The 13,807-nt window shown below is 45.7% G+C and overlaps 2 protein-coding genes across 4 annotated transcripts in view; both read left to right on the plus strand.

Annotated features, from left to right (window-relative positions):
* Window positions 1-418: 418 nt before the first annotated feature.
* On the plus strand, window positions 419-8,346 carry wu:fe05a04 (zinc finger protein 629). The gene is made up of 4 exons (XM_061820381.1): window positions 419-731; window positions 800-1,228; window positions 4,004-4,974; window positions 5,840-8,346. Exons 2-4 carry the CDS (start codon window positions 808-810, stop codon window positions 6,374-6,376), a joined length of 1,929 nt encoding a protein of 642 aa, XP_061676365.1. The 5' UTR covers window positions 419-731; window positions 800-807; the 3' UTR covers window positions 6,377-8,346.
* A 378-nt stretch (window positions 8,347-8,724) lies between these two features.
* Window positions 8,725-13,807, plus strand: part of si:ch211-79k12.2 (uncharacterized protein LOC568844 homolog) — a 42,524-nt gene continuing 37,441 nt past the window's right edge. Inside the window, exons 1-3 of one of the 3 annotated variants that reach the window (XM_061819251.1) lie at window positions 8,725-9,077; window positions 9,183-9,378; window positions 11,061-12,440. In XM_061819251.1, the coding sequence (XP_061675235.1) occupies window positions 9,051-9,077; window positions 9,183-9,378; window positions 11,061-12,307 (1,470 nt within the window). In that variant the 5' untranslated portion in view covers window positions 8,725-9,050 and the 3' untranslated portion in view covers window positions 12,308-12,440. Of the gene's footprint in view, window positions 9,078-9,182; window positions 9,379-11,060; window positions 12,441-13,807 lie in introns of those variants that run through there. The other 2 variants (XM_061819249.1, XM_061819252.1) reach the window with 2 other exon arrangements.

Here is a 13,807-nt window from a genome sequence, read left to right on the forward strand (position 1 = left end):
ATCTTCACAGTTCTGTATTATGAAATTCATCAAAAAAATTCACAGAAAATGTTTTCTTGCTTATCCACCGAGGAAGTTTGGGAAAATATTTACATCACTTTTTGCGAACAAGGGCCTATAAAGGTGAAACTGAGAGTGAACAGTGAACAACAACAACCGTAAACAAAACTTTGTTCAAGTGAATTAAGATCATCAGAAAAATAAAAAAAAGCCTTTACAAACAAACTTTAACAGTGTCAAAGTAAATCTCTCTAATTTACCTGTGGAATATTTTCTCGCGGCTACGAAACTGGCGCTCAGGTCGGCATGGTTGTTTTGGGAGTATCAAGATGGCGGATATCTGTTTTGGTGTTTTTTTTTTTTTTTTTTTTTTAAGATGGTAAACGTTAATGACGTGTAATACCACTCCGGAACACCATGCGCGCTGCCACTTCCATAGCGACTTCCCGTCTTTGTAGTTGATTTTGCGCCGTATTTGTTTTCATTCCTGCCCAATTCCGCCAAGCGTGTTGAGCGTTCGCCGCAGTTGTTTCGTTTTGTTATCCCCACGGTGGATTTATAGTTATTTCGTATTCCCGTTTAGAAGCGAAAACAGACTATCGTGGACCGGGAGCATCAAGTCTTCCCGCTGGGGGTGAGCGGCGTGCCGGAATTCCGAGGATGTTTTCAACAAAGCAAATGTGGAAGAAAGGTCACGTTCGGATGATTTAACGACCACAGACTTCCGACAAGTACGTATAAAGATCTCACTTTGAACGAAATGAAACCAACATCCTGTTTTGTGTGTTCACTCCCCCAGCTGGCACGATGTCGGTACAGTACACGATTGATATCCAGCTGACAGAGTTGGGATTTCCCGACATCCTCCAGCCTCAGGAGAGCCTCTCGACGTCATGCGACGACTCACTCTCCTCTTGCCCCTCTCCGGCTTTGGCGACCTCTGACCTCCCGAGACAAAGAGCGGTCAAAGAGCAGCCACCCGCGCAGGTCAAAGGCCAACAGGCTCGCGTCTCACCTGTGCTCCAGTCTCCACCGTGTCGACAGGTACAAGCAGCATCACGTAGCGTAGAGGAGACCATCCGCGTTGCGACCACCTCGCAAGGCGAAGGGATCGAACCGCCGGCACCCGAAGAGCAGGTTGAGAGCGACTCTGATGACAGCGATGTTTCCGTGTTGTGCATGGAAGACGAGGAGGAGGACGATGAGGATGAAGACGGGCTCGACGCTGGTAGGCCATGCTTTTCACAACTACGGAAGAATTATTGGAGTGCAAAAATGGGTTAACAATCGGTCTAAACATTTTTATTGAACCTATTTAAGAATAGACGCTCTTTTCTTAAAGCCCAAGTGTCATCCCTATAAACATTCTAAAATAGCTGTTGTAATGAAAAATACATATAGCACTATTCACTTTAATGTCCATACAAAAAAATAAATATGAGCGGAAAGTGCGTCATCCACGCGCAAAGTTGCGGAAGTCTCATTCGACATTCAAGTGGTGGCCATATTGGCTGCATCTTCTGGCCGTGATGTCACGCTGGGACATTCGCCCGTGAAAACGCACGGTGCACCCTAACTATGGGAGACGAACACGCTACCTTCCAGCAGGTAAAACTCGTATAAACAGACGAGACTGCTTGAGGGTGGGTGGGCCTGCCCTATATGTCACTTCCTGCTTCTTCTCAAAAACAAATCCTTTTGGGGGTAGGATTTTCATGGCGGGAGTTACAAAAAGCCATATACGTCAAAATCTGGTGGGTCCATACCGGCTTCCATTTTCAGTAATAATATACTAAAAATCATGCATTTCATGACAGTGGACCTTTAATATCAACCTGGCTGCGGACAGCAGAGTTAAACAGGACAAAATAAAAGCAAATAAAGATGAATACAGAGGTGCCTTGGTTCTCGAACACAATCCGTTCCAGAAGGCTGGTTAAAAACCAAAATGTTTGAAAACCGAAGCACGTTTTCCCATTACAATCAATGGAAAATGAAATAATGCGTTCCAAGTGTAAAAAAAATACTTTTTTTAAGCGATTTTTTTTTTCTAAGCTTTTCTGATAATAAACTGTTAAAATGTTGCTCAATTGGAAGACAAAAAAAGTCACTACAGTACTGGGAAACGTCCGCCAGCAGAGGCGTGCGTGAGTCAACTGGTTGCGTCGTGCACACGCGTTACGTCTTTTCCGTTTTTGTCGGGGGTGCGTTCGAAAGCACAATAACAAATCTTCGTGGGTCAGCTGGTCGGGGTGTTTGAATACCGATTTTCGTTCGAAAACCAAAGCAAAAAAATATTGAAATTTTCGTTCGAAAACCTTTTTTTTTTTTAAAACCAAGACGATGGAAAACCGAGGTACCACTGTATAATATAACGTATTTCAATTTGACGTACACAAATAGTATGCAAAACAAATGGCAAAAAGTACACAAAACACTTCAATCAAAATAGGCTCTCACCCAACCCTGGATGAGAGAGTCGTCTTTGTTTTTATTATGAGGGCGCTATGATCATAGACGTCAGATCGCAGCACGCACGACGTCACTCACCGCAAGTTGCAGTTTCAGGCTCAAACTCTTGATCGCTATCGTACAACCGCTAAGTCATCGGGCAGTTTGTAAAGTCATATTTCACCATACTCATCAGTAACGAGTGTCAAAAGAAAGTTTACTGGAAATAAGGGAATGGAGTTTGCCGAGCGAAACCTGCCTCGTGTTTTTTTTTTTTTTTAAAGTTACTGCAGTAATTTGTATCGCATGGTGTTAAATGAGTAAACAGGTTATCCTCGAGTTAGTAATTCAACTGTGTCAGCAGTTAACCCTTGTATGGTATTTGGGTCATTGGGATCCATTTTTATTTACAGTGCTACCTCGGTTTTCAAACGTCTCTGTTTTCGTGCAAATCGGTTTTCGCCCTCAAAGCAAGTTATGATGCTAACGGACCAAGACGCGGCCACAGATCTTGGAGGAAGTTGAAAAGTTCCTTTGTATTTTCTGTGCAAATAAGAAACAATTTGTCTTGCCCCCCCCAATTATTGCTTGTTTATAGTTATTGTGCACTTTTGTTAATAAAAAAAAGGTTTACAAGGCTGTGGGCCGAGTCGCACTCCCAGCCTAGCATACTCTACTACTAAAGCATGCATTTTAAGCAAAAAAAAAAAAAATCAATATATTTCTTAAATAATTTAATTATATAAGGTATTAAAACTATACATGTATTTCTACTATGGAGTTTATTATCAGGAAAAGCTAAAAAAAAAAATATTTTATAGGCTTGGAACGCATTATTTCTTTTTCAATTAATTGTAATGGGAAAGCTTGCTTTGGATTTTGAACTTTTGAACTTGAATGATTTAATTATATTAAGTATTTAAACTATACATGTATTTCTACAATAGAGTTTATTATCAGGAAAAGCTAATATATATATATATATATATATATATATATATATATATATATATATATATATTTTATAGGCTTTGAACGCATTATTTCTTTTTCCATTAATTGTAATGGTAAAACTTGCTTTGGATTTTTAACTTTTCACTTCTCGAGCGGCCTTCTTGAACAGATTGTGGTCGAGAACCAAGGTACTACTGTATTATGAAAGTAAAATAAAGACAAAAGTCATTTCCTGTGACGAGCATGTATCAGAACAAATTTTGTACGACATACCTCCGTGCGTGGACGTTTTGGGTTCTGAAATTTGCCCTTCCAATATCGTTGCAAAAGTCAATCACCGACACCTTCCGGTCCCATAATCCTAAAAGTTTTCCCAGAGGGGGGATTAAGTCATCAATTTGTTTTGGATTTCATCCCAAATTTCCATCAGAGCCGCAGATATTGTCTGAAATACAAGAATATGAACACCATCACAAAGCTTTTAATTCAGTGGACAATTTGCTGCTCATCCCGCTGTATGGGCCTCGCCCACTAGGGGGCAGTTTAATAAAGGCACGAAAAACGAGACACTTCCACTGTCCTTGTTTTTCCCCTACAGAGTCGACAAATTCGGGCAACTGTGTTTGCAGCGTGTGCGGGCTGCGTCTGCCCTCCGACTCCAAGCTGCAGGACCACATGAACCTGCACACGGGAGCGCGGCCGTACTGCTGCACGGAATGCGGCAAGCGCTTCTCGCAGATCCACAACTACCGCGTCCACCTGCGCAAGCACGGCCAGAAAAAGGTGGACCGCCCGCACTGCCGCGTCTGCCTCATGTCGTTCGCGTCGGCCAAGTGTCTGGAGAGCCACCTGGCCAGTACCCACTTCGAGAAGCAGTTCTACGAGTGCGACCTGTGCAAGCGCGTCTTCACCAACCTGAAGGCCTGCGAGCACCACGTGGCGCTGCACAGAGCCATGCCCGAGATCGTCTGCGAAAAGTGCGGCCGCCATTTCTCCCAGGCGAAGTCGCTCAAGCGCCACCTGAAGAAGGCGTGCCACCGCATCTTCAACTGCACCGACTGCTCCGAGACTTTCAGCAACAAGAACTTGCTCCTCAAGCACAGCTTCTCCCACCTGGGCCTGCTGCCGTACACCTGCGTACGGTGCCGCTCTCACTTCCGCCTGGCCAAGCTCTACCGCCAGCACAAGTGTGAACCGGGGCGGATCCACTGCGTGGCGTGCCTGAGAGAGTTTTCCTCCCAGGCGGACTTCATCCAACATAAGAAGGACACCGGCTGCTGGGGCAGTTGCGACGTCAAAGGAGACGAGATCCGATGTCTGCAGTGTGGCCTCAGCTTCGGCACCGGCGAGGAGTTGAAGAAACACGCCGGGGCTCACCAGAGGGTCCTCAAATGCGCCGAGTGCGGGAAGGGATTCCGCTCGGCCCTGCTGCTCATGTCTCACATGGGCGGGCACGCCGGCAACTCCCCCTGCCTCTGTCAGAGCTGCGGATTGGGCTTTCCTCATCAGCAGAACTACGACAGCCACTTGAAGATGTGCGGACAAACACCCCAGCCCGCCAGACCTGCGGTAAGTCTTGACAAATGATGGACATTTCATGACCTTTACCCCATTTTTTTTTTTCATAAATTAATTGGTTGTTCCGGTTGTTCATAGTTCCTCCGTTGTTGGCACCTCATTTGTTCTTGACCGGTTACATTTATTTCGACACAACTACCGTAATTTCCGGCCTACAGAGCGCACCCGATTATAAGCCCCACCCAGGAAATACCATTTGGTACGTACATACGCCGCACCTGTGTAAAAGCCACAAATGCCCACATTGGAACATGAGATATTTACAAAGAAAGACAGTACAGAGAGAGTTTAACGCGCGGAAAAGGTAAGAGTGACGCCGGTGGAATATATGTGCCGAGGAAGTGACTTTTACCGGTATGTTTTTTTTTAACCGCCCTCTGTTAGCGCTGCGCTAGTGTGAGCGCTTTGCTAGCGTGTTGCTGCTGTGTTACTGCCGTTTCTCAGTGATTTTTACCGGTATGTTGTTTTTTTTTTACCAGCCCTGTTAGCGTGTCGGGGCTAGCGTTAGCATGGCGGCGTTAAACTCTTTGTGTACTGTCTTTCTTTGTTTCTTGCAGGTTTTACACAGGTGCTGGTTGTGTATGTACCAAATGGTATTTCCTTTACAAATGTACTGGGTGAGGCTAATAACCAGGTGCACTCTGTAGGCCGGGAATTACGGTATTTTGTAGTATGAAAGTTGTTCGCTCTTTCATTTGACAATTTGCCCTTTCTAAAGATATGTTTGTCCAATTTTTAATAGCTTGCAGTTGTTCCTTTTTGTTTGACTCATTTTCAAAATAAATCTACTTTGGACAGCAATGTCATTTTCTTTTTTAATATCTCCTCTTACCAAAGTGATGTTTTCTCGTTCTAGACTGCTACAAAGACGAAGAAAAAAAATCTCGAGACAGTTCCCGCCACAAATGAATCCGGGAATCCGACGACAGCACTTCCTGAGACTAACCATGTGCAAAATAACACCGCTGCACCCGTCACCGACCCGACCGCTCTGCAAGTCGGGCCGGCGGACGCCCCCAGCTCGGACGGGTGTTGGAAGCTCACCCTTGACAAAGTCCCGCCGCCCGGCGCTAAGCTCGTCCTGTTTGTCGCGGACGGCTTGACGTTCCAGCCCGCGATCGCACAGGCAGTCCCGAAAGTCCAACATCTGGCAGCCGATCAGCGGCCCGGCGCGCGGGATGCAGAGTGCGAACCGATGGATTTATCCAAGAAAGCGGCCGATCCGACGCAAGCCGACGTTCCTCCTGCTGTGGTGAAAAGTGAGCCGATGGAGTGTGAGGTGTCGGGTGAGGAGCGCGGGCAAGAATTGAGCGACTGCGTTTTGGATCTCACGACGACAAACGCCGTAGTAAAAACTGAGCCTCGGTCTCATGACTCATCACTGAAGCCTTAGGAAGAAATTCAAACTTTTGATCATCAAGCATGTGCAAGAAGCGTGTGCTTCAAGAGGAATTCCGGTGGTTTGCAGTAACAATGTATCCAATAGGTCATTTAATAAATGTTTTGAGAAGATTTTTATCGACGATTTCAAATTTTCACGGCCGCTGAAATTTTCGCGAGTCACGTGACCTACGTGGGCAGATGCGACGTGTTACATGCCCTTTCAAACGCTGGATTACACGCGACACCATTTATGCCCAGCGCTGATTTTTTTCGGATTTATTCTCATCTGATGAAGAAATAGCAGTATTGGTTGATCGGGAAGACGGAGGAATACTTTCATACAGATTTCCACCCATGGCTGTAAATAATGTTGAATATTTAGCCGAGCTTCGGCATCCGGGGAGGCCGCGAGCCGAGCTTTGGCAGCGGAGGCCGTTAGCCGAGCTTCGGCGTCCGGTGAGGCCGCGAGCCGAGCTTCGGCGGCGGAGGCTGTTAGCCGAGATCCGGCGTCCGGGGAAGCCGTTAGCCGAGCTTCGGCGTCTTGCAGCGGGCCGCGAGCCAAGCTTCGGCGGCGGAGGCTGTGAGCCGAGATTTGGCGTCCGGGGAAGCTGTTAGCCGAGTTTGCTCCGCCGAGCGGCAGAGCTCAGCTAACGGCCTCCCCGGAAGCTGAAGCTTAGCTCGCGGCCCGCTGCCTGAGCTTGCTCGTCAGACTTTGCGTCATTCCCGTCAGAAGAACCATCCATGGCCGCCGTTGTTTCCGCACTTATGTCCCGCGCGTAGGCCTCCGATTAGTCAGACCCTTGCGTCATTCCGCCCGTAGAACCATCTGAATATTCAACATTAATTAAAGCTACAGGTTCAAATCTGTATGGACGTATTCCTCTGTCTTCCCGATCAACCGATACTACTATTTCTTGTTCAGATGAGGATAAATCTGAGAAATCAGCGCTGGACATAAATGGTGTCTCATGTAATTGAGCGTTTGAAAGGGCATGTAACACGTTCCGTCCGCGCACGTAGGTCATGTGACTTGCGAAAATGGCAGCGCCCCTGAAAATTCGGACTTGGCGATAAAAATCTTCTCAAAACACTTTTAAATGAGAGAGGATTTAACATCACGTTGTCAAGATAGAGTACGTATCACATGACCGATTGGATACATTGTTAATGCAAACCACCGGAATTCCCCTTTAATTAAACCCAAAAGTCACAATAATAAAATGTTACTCTTCCAGATGATATATTTGCTGATCTTGTTTTTTTTAGTAAATGTTTGTTCTTTTATTAAAAACATTCCTATCTTTGGCACATTAGTATTTTTATTTAATTTTTTTTTTTTTTTAGTTTCATGATATTAGGCAAAATAAAATTTACAACACTGGGTTCTTATTCTGCAATACTTGAAATGATTGTGCATATTTGTCATTTTGCTTCAAAATGACAAAATGTTGAAAAAAAAACTGCATGTATATTACGATGCTTTACTTGGGTTGCAAATGAAATACATTTTTATGACGGCGGTAAATACTCTGTTGATACATTGTCATAAAATTAAGCTCATTGAGATTTTTAGCATATGTGGTATGCTTTGGGTCATGGTTTTCTCCTTTTCAGTCGAGAATTCATATCTTGTATGAAATGAGATATAAGTAGTTTGAATTATTCTGATGTGGATTTAAAGCTTTTTTTTTTTTTAGATAATAGATTGAATTAGACTGCCGTGAATGCCGTAGGTTAGATGAATATTAAATAACCGCTGAGTCTTCCTAAAGAGGTTACGAGTGACACACACGCATACAGTATAGCCTACAGGTACATATTTTACCGATGATCACAAAAAAAAAAATCTGTCCATTTTATGTAGTCTCTACTCAGGAATAGTGCTTGGGACTTGCATTTTATTCCATGTGATATTTTCAAGTAAACGTTTGTTAGAGGTTGAATGTCGACGCATATTCATTTTTGAACACAAATAAAGATTTGTGGGAAACAAATAGTGTTTTGTAGCGTATATGTAAATTAAACAATGAAAATTTATCCGTATAGCGCATTTCATACACGAGGTAACTCAATGTGCTTTACATGATTAAAGGCGTTTGAAAACTAAGACATAAAACATTTAAAACGGGATAAGAACAATAAAAATGACAAATAAAATACAAAAAAATCCTGCAAGTAATACGATCAAAAAGTGGATATATTCTAATATATGTATATATATAATTAATAATATTAAATTAAGGTTAATTTCTTGCCATAAAATGCTGAAATGACTTGACATAGACTGACCAGCCACATTATGAACCTTTTCAAATTGGCTTTCCAAAGATCAGACCAGTAGTGAATATAGGCGATTATTATTACTGAAACTATTGCCTTAATGTATTATTCATAATAGCTAATAAGAATGTATTCAAAGTATGTAATAATGATAATTCTCATATTCTCTCTATTTCTATTCTTCATATTTTATTTTCTTATTATGTGTATTATGTGCCTCTTGACTTGCCGTCGTGTCAGAGACGCCGGAAGTGCGACATCAACTAGTCAGCCATGTATCGCTAGTGTACACACGGTGCTATAGAAAAATAATAAAATAAAATAAAATTCAGCTGCCGTGTTTCCTGTATATCTATTTTAAAGCAAAGTGTACGACTTGAATCCACCCGTGTTGGTGTAAACCGATGGATAAAGACAAGAATCACGACACTGTAAGTATCTTTTTCAGCCTAGCAAAACAAGCAACCTAGCTAGCCGCCCTAGCTTAGTGTCAATCAGTCCGTCAATTTTGCTCCGTGTCGCGACCCCCCAAACAGCCCGACCACAGCCCCTGGATGGACATGCACCAGTTCATCGGCGACCTCCTGGCGTCTTCTTCCGGGAGCTCCGCGAAGGAGCAGGCGGACGTCATGAACGCGTGGAGCACGTTAGGAGGCGACGCGTTCCAGCAACGAGTCCGACCGATGCACGACAAGACCGAAGCGGCGCTCAGGAAAAGTAAGCCCAGAGACGGTACGTGCTGCTTCTTCTTCTTTTTATTTTTCAAAGAGTGATTTGCAGCCTCTGTAATATACTCGTGAATTTTTGCAGATTTTTTACATATTAGACACGAAACGCATCGGTTGTGACATGTCACGCGTAACCCTCTCTGGACCAAATAACATTTTGCAGAGAGAAAAATCAGATACTTTCAGAAAATGACACTGCGGGCTTAAAATTTTCAATTGTATTAAACCTGTTGCAAATTTGCAACCCTTGCCCGGAAAGGGTTAAAACACATTATTAATCAATTGCTTACACACGTGAACATTTGTATATGTTTACACAAAGGTACTTGAATAAAGACTTATAAAAGACAGCACTCATTTACAGCCAGTCAATAAAATATTATATTAAATATTTTTACGCCACGTGCATTGTTAGCCAACAAACGAAGAAGCTGGAAGTGTAACAAATTACAGCAAAAAACAAAAAAAGGACAGGACTTCAAACAGAGGACCAACTTGTTGATATAGGTGTTCATACAATCCCTGCAAAAAAAAATATATAGAACATTTCTAAAGAATTTCTAGAGAACTTTAGAACCCAAGCCCGATAGAATTTCGATAGAAACATTTTTGTTCTGTAGAAATTCTATAGAAAATCACAGCAAATGTTCGACAGAACAGGTTGTTCAGTACAAATTCTGTACAATTCTATAGATGTTCATGGAATTTTTTAAGTAGGGATGTGTAACGTAATTTAGCATTTTTCCTTTGTTGATTTAAAACCGTTTTCATGTGTTTTAATAACGTTTCTGTGGCATTCGATGTCACGGACCTCCGGTACGGGGGACGGAGCCAAATGCAGGACTTCGAAGCAGAGGCGTATTGTTCAATGTAGTTTATTCCGAAAACTGGGTCATACACGGTGTAGCAGTTTGACAAGGCAAGAGGCACAGAAACGCTAGATCCAAAAGACATACGGCAAGCGTTCGATGACGCCGAAGCAAACCAACGAACTCAACAGGGCAGGATCCAACTAAAAGGCACAGAATCGCTGTGACTAGGGTTACTCTATGCAACTCACTAACACAAAGCAACGAACTGGCCATTTAGTTTGATCCTGTCCTGTTGACAGGCGTGCCAGGAGGGGCGTGGCCTGGTCACCGCTCTGGACGGTGCTACCTCTGGCACTCGTCACAGCTGTTGCGCATTCAACATGTAAATTGACCACGTATTTATGTCTGAGTTTTTTTTCACGGGCATTTGCCAGTTTATTGAGTTTGCGGCGGGTCACCGGGTGCGCACACTGCTTCTGAAATAAAACCCGCTGGACATTATGCCTTTGTCTCGGAGTCCTCCATTTGGGTCCTCTCCCGCGGCGATGCCTCGTGACATTGGATGGTTCTATGCTGCGGGGATTTGGAAGACACTGACACCTAAAATGGTTTTCTTGTGTTCTTTCTATGGTGTCACTGTGGAAAAGTTCCACCATGGAGGAATAATCTTGAGTAATAATCGTCAGTAGAGTATTGATTTAAAAAAAAATGATGCATCTCTAACCCACTCTACGTAATGCACATTTTGAACATTTAATTCATTGGGGTTTATGTTTTTTTTGCGGTACGGGTAGAACCTAAGTTCCACATTTTTAGGATTGCTATCTGAAGTCTTTCAAAAAGGGTGTAATCCTTTTTCTGCCATGTGTGCTAGAACCGCACCATGTGTGCACCTGCCCCGGCTGCCCGTTTTCCTGCCCCAGACAAGCCTCTTACTCGCTCCTGCACTCGGAAGCCCCGAAAGAGCGCGGTCCCTCCTCCACCGCCGCCGCCGCCCGCAATTCTCTTCCGTTGAGCTCGGCTGACGGCTGCCCCGAAGCGAGCGGCTCATCCGACGCGGACTCCCCTTCGTCCAGACTGTCGTCCTTGAGCCGCCTCTCCTCCGTGTTCCCTTGCTGCGCGTTCTGCCACACCCACCATCATTTCCACCACCACCACTGCCCCATCAGTACCTGTCTGCCCTGCCCTCCGCCTTCCTTCCCTTGCCTGGCCTCTTTCAAGGCCTGCCCGCACCAGCGCGGATCCGAAGAGCGCGGCCGCCCGGCGACGGCCGGCCCGTCGCACCCGTGCATGCACTGCCCGGCGTCCTTCTCCAGACCGTCGCAGCTGCTGCAGCACCAGCGCGCCGAGCACACCCACAAGCCGTCCGGTTTCCTGTGCACGCATTGCGGGCGGACCTTCAACTCGCACAGCAACCTGCGCATCCACCTCCACGTGCACACGGGCGCCCGGCCGTACACGTGCTCCGACTGCGGCAAGGGGTTCAGCCAGTCGGGCGCTCTCAAGATCCACAGGCGGATCCACACGGGCGAGAGGCCGTACTCCTGTGGGTTCTGCGGGAGGGGCTTCCCCCACCTGGCGGGGGTCCGAGCCCACCAGAGGATCCACACGGGGGAGAAGCCGTACCGCTGTAGCCAGTGCGGGAAGTGCTTCACCCAATCCGGAGCCCTCAAGATCCACATACGCATCCACACCGGAGAGAGGCCGTTCGTCTGTACCATCTGCGATAAAGCCTTCTCCAACCGCTCCGGCATCCGCTTCCACAACCAAACGGTTCACGGGCTGGCCCCGGAGCAGGCGGCGCCCGCGGGGGTGCCGCTCGGGCGTCCCCGTGCTTACCCGCCCCCCGCTCTTCTGAGCGCGCCTCACGGCCCCGACAGCACCATGTCGTCGCAGACCGAGAGTCGATCCGGATTGGCACTGCTCGGTGGGAACGCGAGCAAGTGTCAGACGGAGGGCGAGAACGCGAGGCTCATGTACGCGTGCGAGGACTGCGGTCTGCGTTTTAAAGACGCGCCTTCCCGGAACAAACATCAGTCTCTGGTGCACTACTCTGCAGAAGACGGGCCTGCTAAAGAATCAAGCGCAAATGAGGGAGCCACTCCTGACAGCGGAGAGTGAGTTAGTTTTGCAACACCGAATGGTCGCTAAAGCAGAAAGTATTGCCCTTCCACTACCTGGTACAGCGGAACCTCCCGCGTCACAAAGTCGTTTGTTTAACGGCAGGCGAACAGGAAAACAGACACAATGTGATCACCTATGCAGGAATTGCCCACCAAAATCCAGAAATCACAATGTATGATTTTTTTAAAAATTATTTTTGTGTGATACAGCTGCAAATAAGTATTTGAACACCTGAGAAAACCAATGTTAATATTTGCTACAGTAGCCTTTGTTTGCAATTACAGAGGTCAAACGTTTCCTGAAGTTGTTCACCAGGTTTGCACACACTGCAGGAGGGATTTTGGCCCAGTCCTCCACACAGATCTTCTCTAGATCAGACAGGTTTCTGGGCTGTCGCTGAGAAGCACGGAGTTTCAGCTCCCTCCAAAGATTTTCTATTGGGTTTAGGTCTGGAAGTGACTAGCTAGGCCACACCAGAACCTTGATATGCTTCTTACGGAGCCACTCCTTGGTTTTCCTGGCTGTGTCCTGGCTTCAGGTCATCGTCAGAGACCCAAAGACCCAGCCACGACCCATCTTCAATGCTCTGACTGAGGGAAATAGGTTGTTCCTCAAAATCTCACAATACATGGCCGCAGTCATGCTCTCCTTAATACAGTGCAGTCATCCTGTCCCATGTGCAGAAAAACAGCCTCATGCTTCACAGTAGGGACGGTGTTCTTGGGATGGAACTCCTCATTCGTCTTCCTCCAAACACAGTTAGTAGAATTATGACCAAAAAGTTCTATTTTGGTCTCATCTGACCACAAAACTTTCTCCTATGACTCCAAATGGTCATTGGCAAACTTCCTGGTTTAAGCGGGGGAAACTTCCGTGGCATGCACGATGTCTTAGTGTCTTCCCAACAGTCACCTTGGAAACTGTGTCCTGTTCTGTCGTCCCCTGTTGATTCCTCACCTTTCTCAGGATCATCGAGATCCCACGAGGTGACATCTTGCACGGCGTGCCACTCCGATTTGAGATTGACCGACATGTTTAGCTTCTTCCATTTTCTAATGATTGCTCCAATTTTGGACCTTTTATCACCGAGCTGGTTGGCAATTTCTCCGTAGCCCTTTCCAGTCGTGTGGAGTTGTACAATTTTGTCTCTGGTGTCTTTGAACAGCTCTTTGTTCCTGGGCATGTTACAAGTTTGAGTCTTACTGATTGTACGGGGTGGACGGGTGTCTTTGTGCAGCAAACGACCTCACAAAGGTGCATCTGAGTCGGGATAATACCTGGAGTGGAGGTGGACTTTTAAAGGTGGACTAACACGTCTTTGGGGGTCAGAATTCTAGCTGATAGACAGGTGTTCAAATACTTATTTGGAGCTGTAACACCCAAATCAATTGCTTAAAAAATCATACATTGTGATTTCTGGACTTTTTTTTCAAGACTATCTCTGTCACAGTGGACATGCACCTACGATGAAAATGTCAGACCCCTCCATGATTTCTC

Source organism: Syngnathoides biaculeatus, chromosome 5 (assembly GCF_019802595.1).
Source record: "Syngnathoides biaculeatus isolate LvHL_M chromosome 5, ASM1980259v1, whole genome shotgun sequence".
In the NCBI taxonomy this organism is placed as follows: Eukaryota; Metazoa; Chordata; class Actinopteri; order Syngnathiformes; family Syngnathidae; genus Syngnathoides; species Syngnathoides biaculeatus.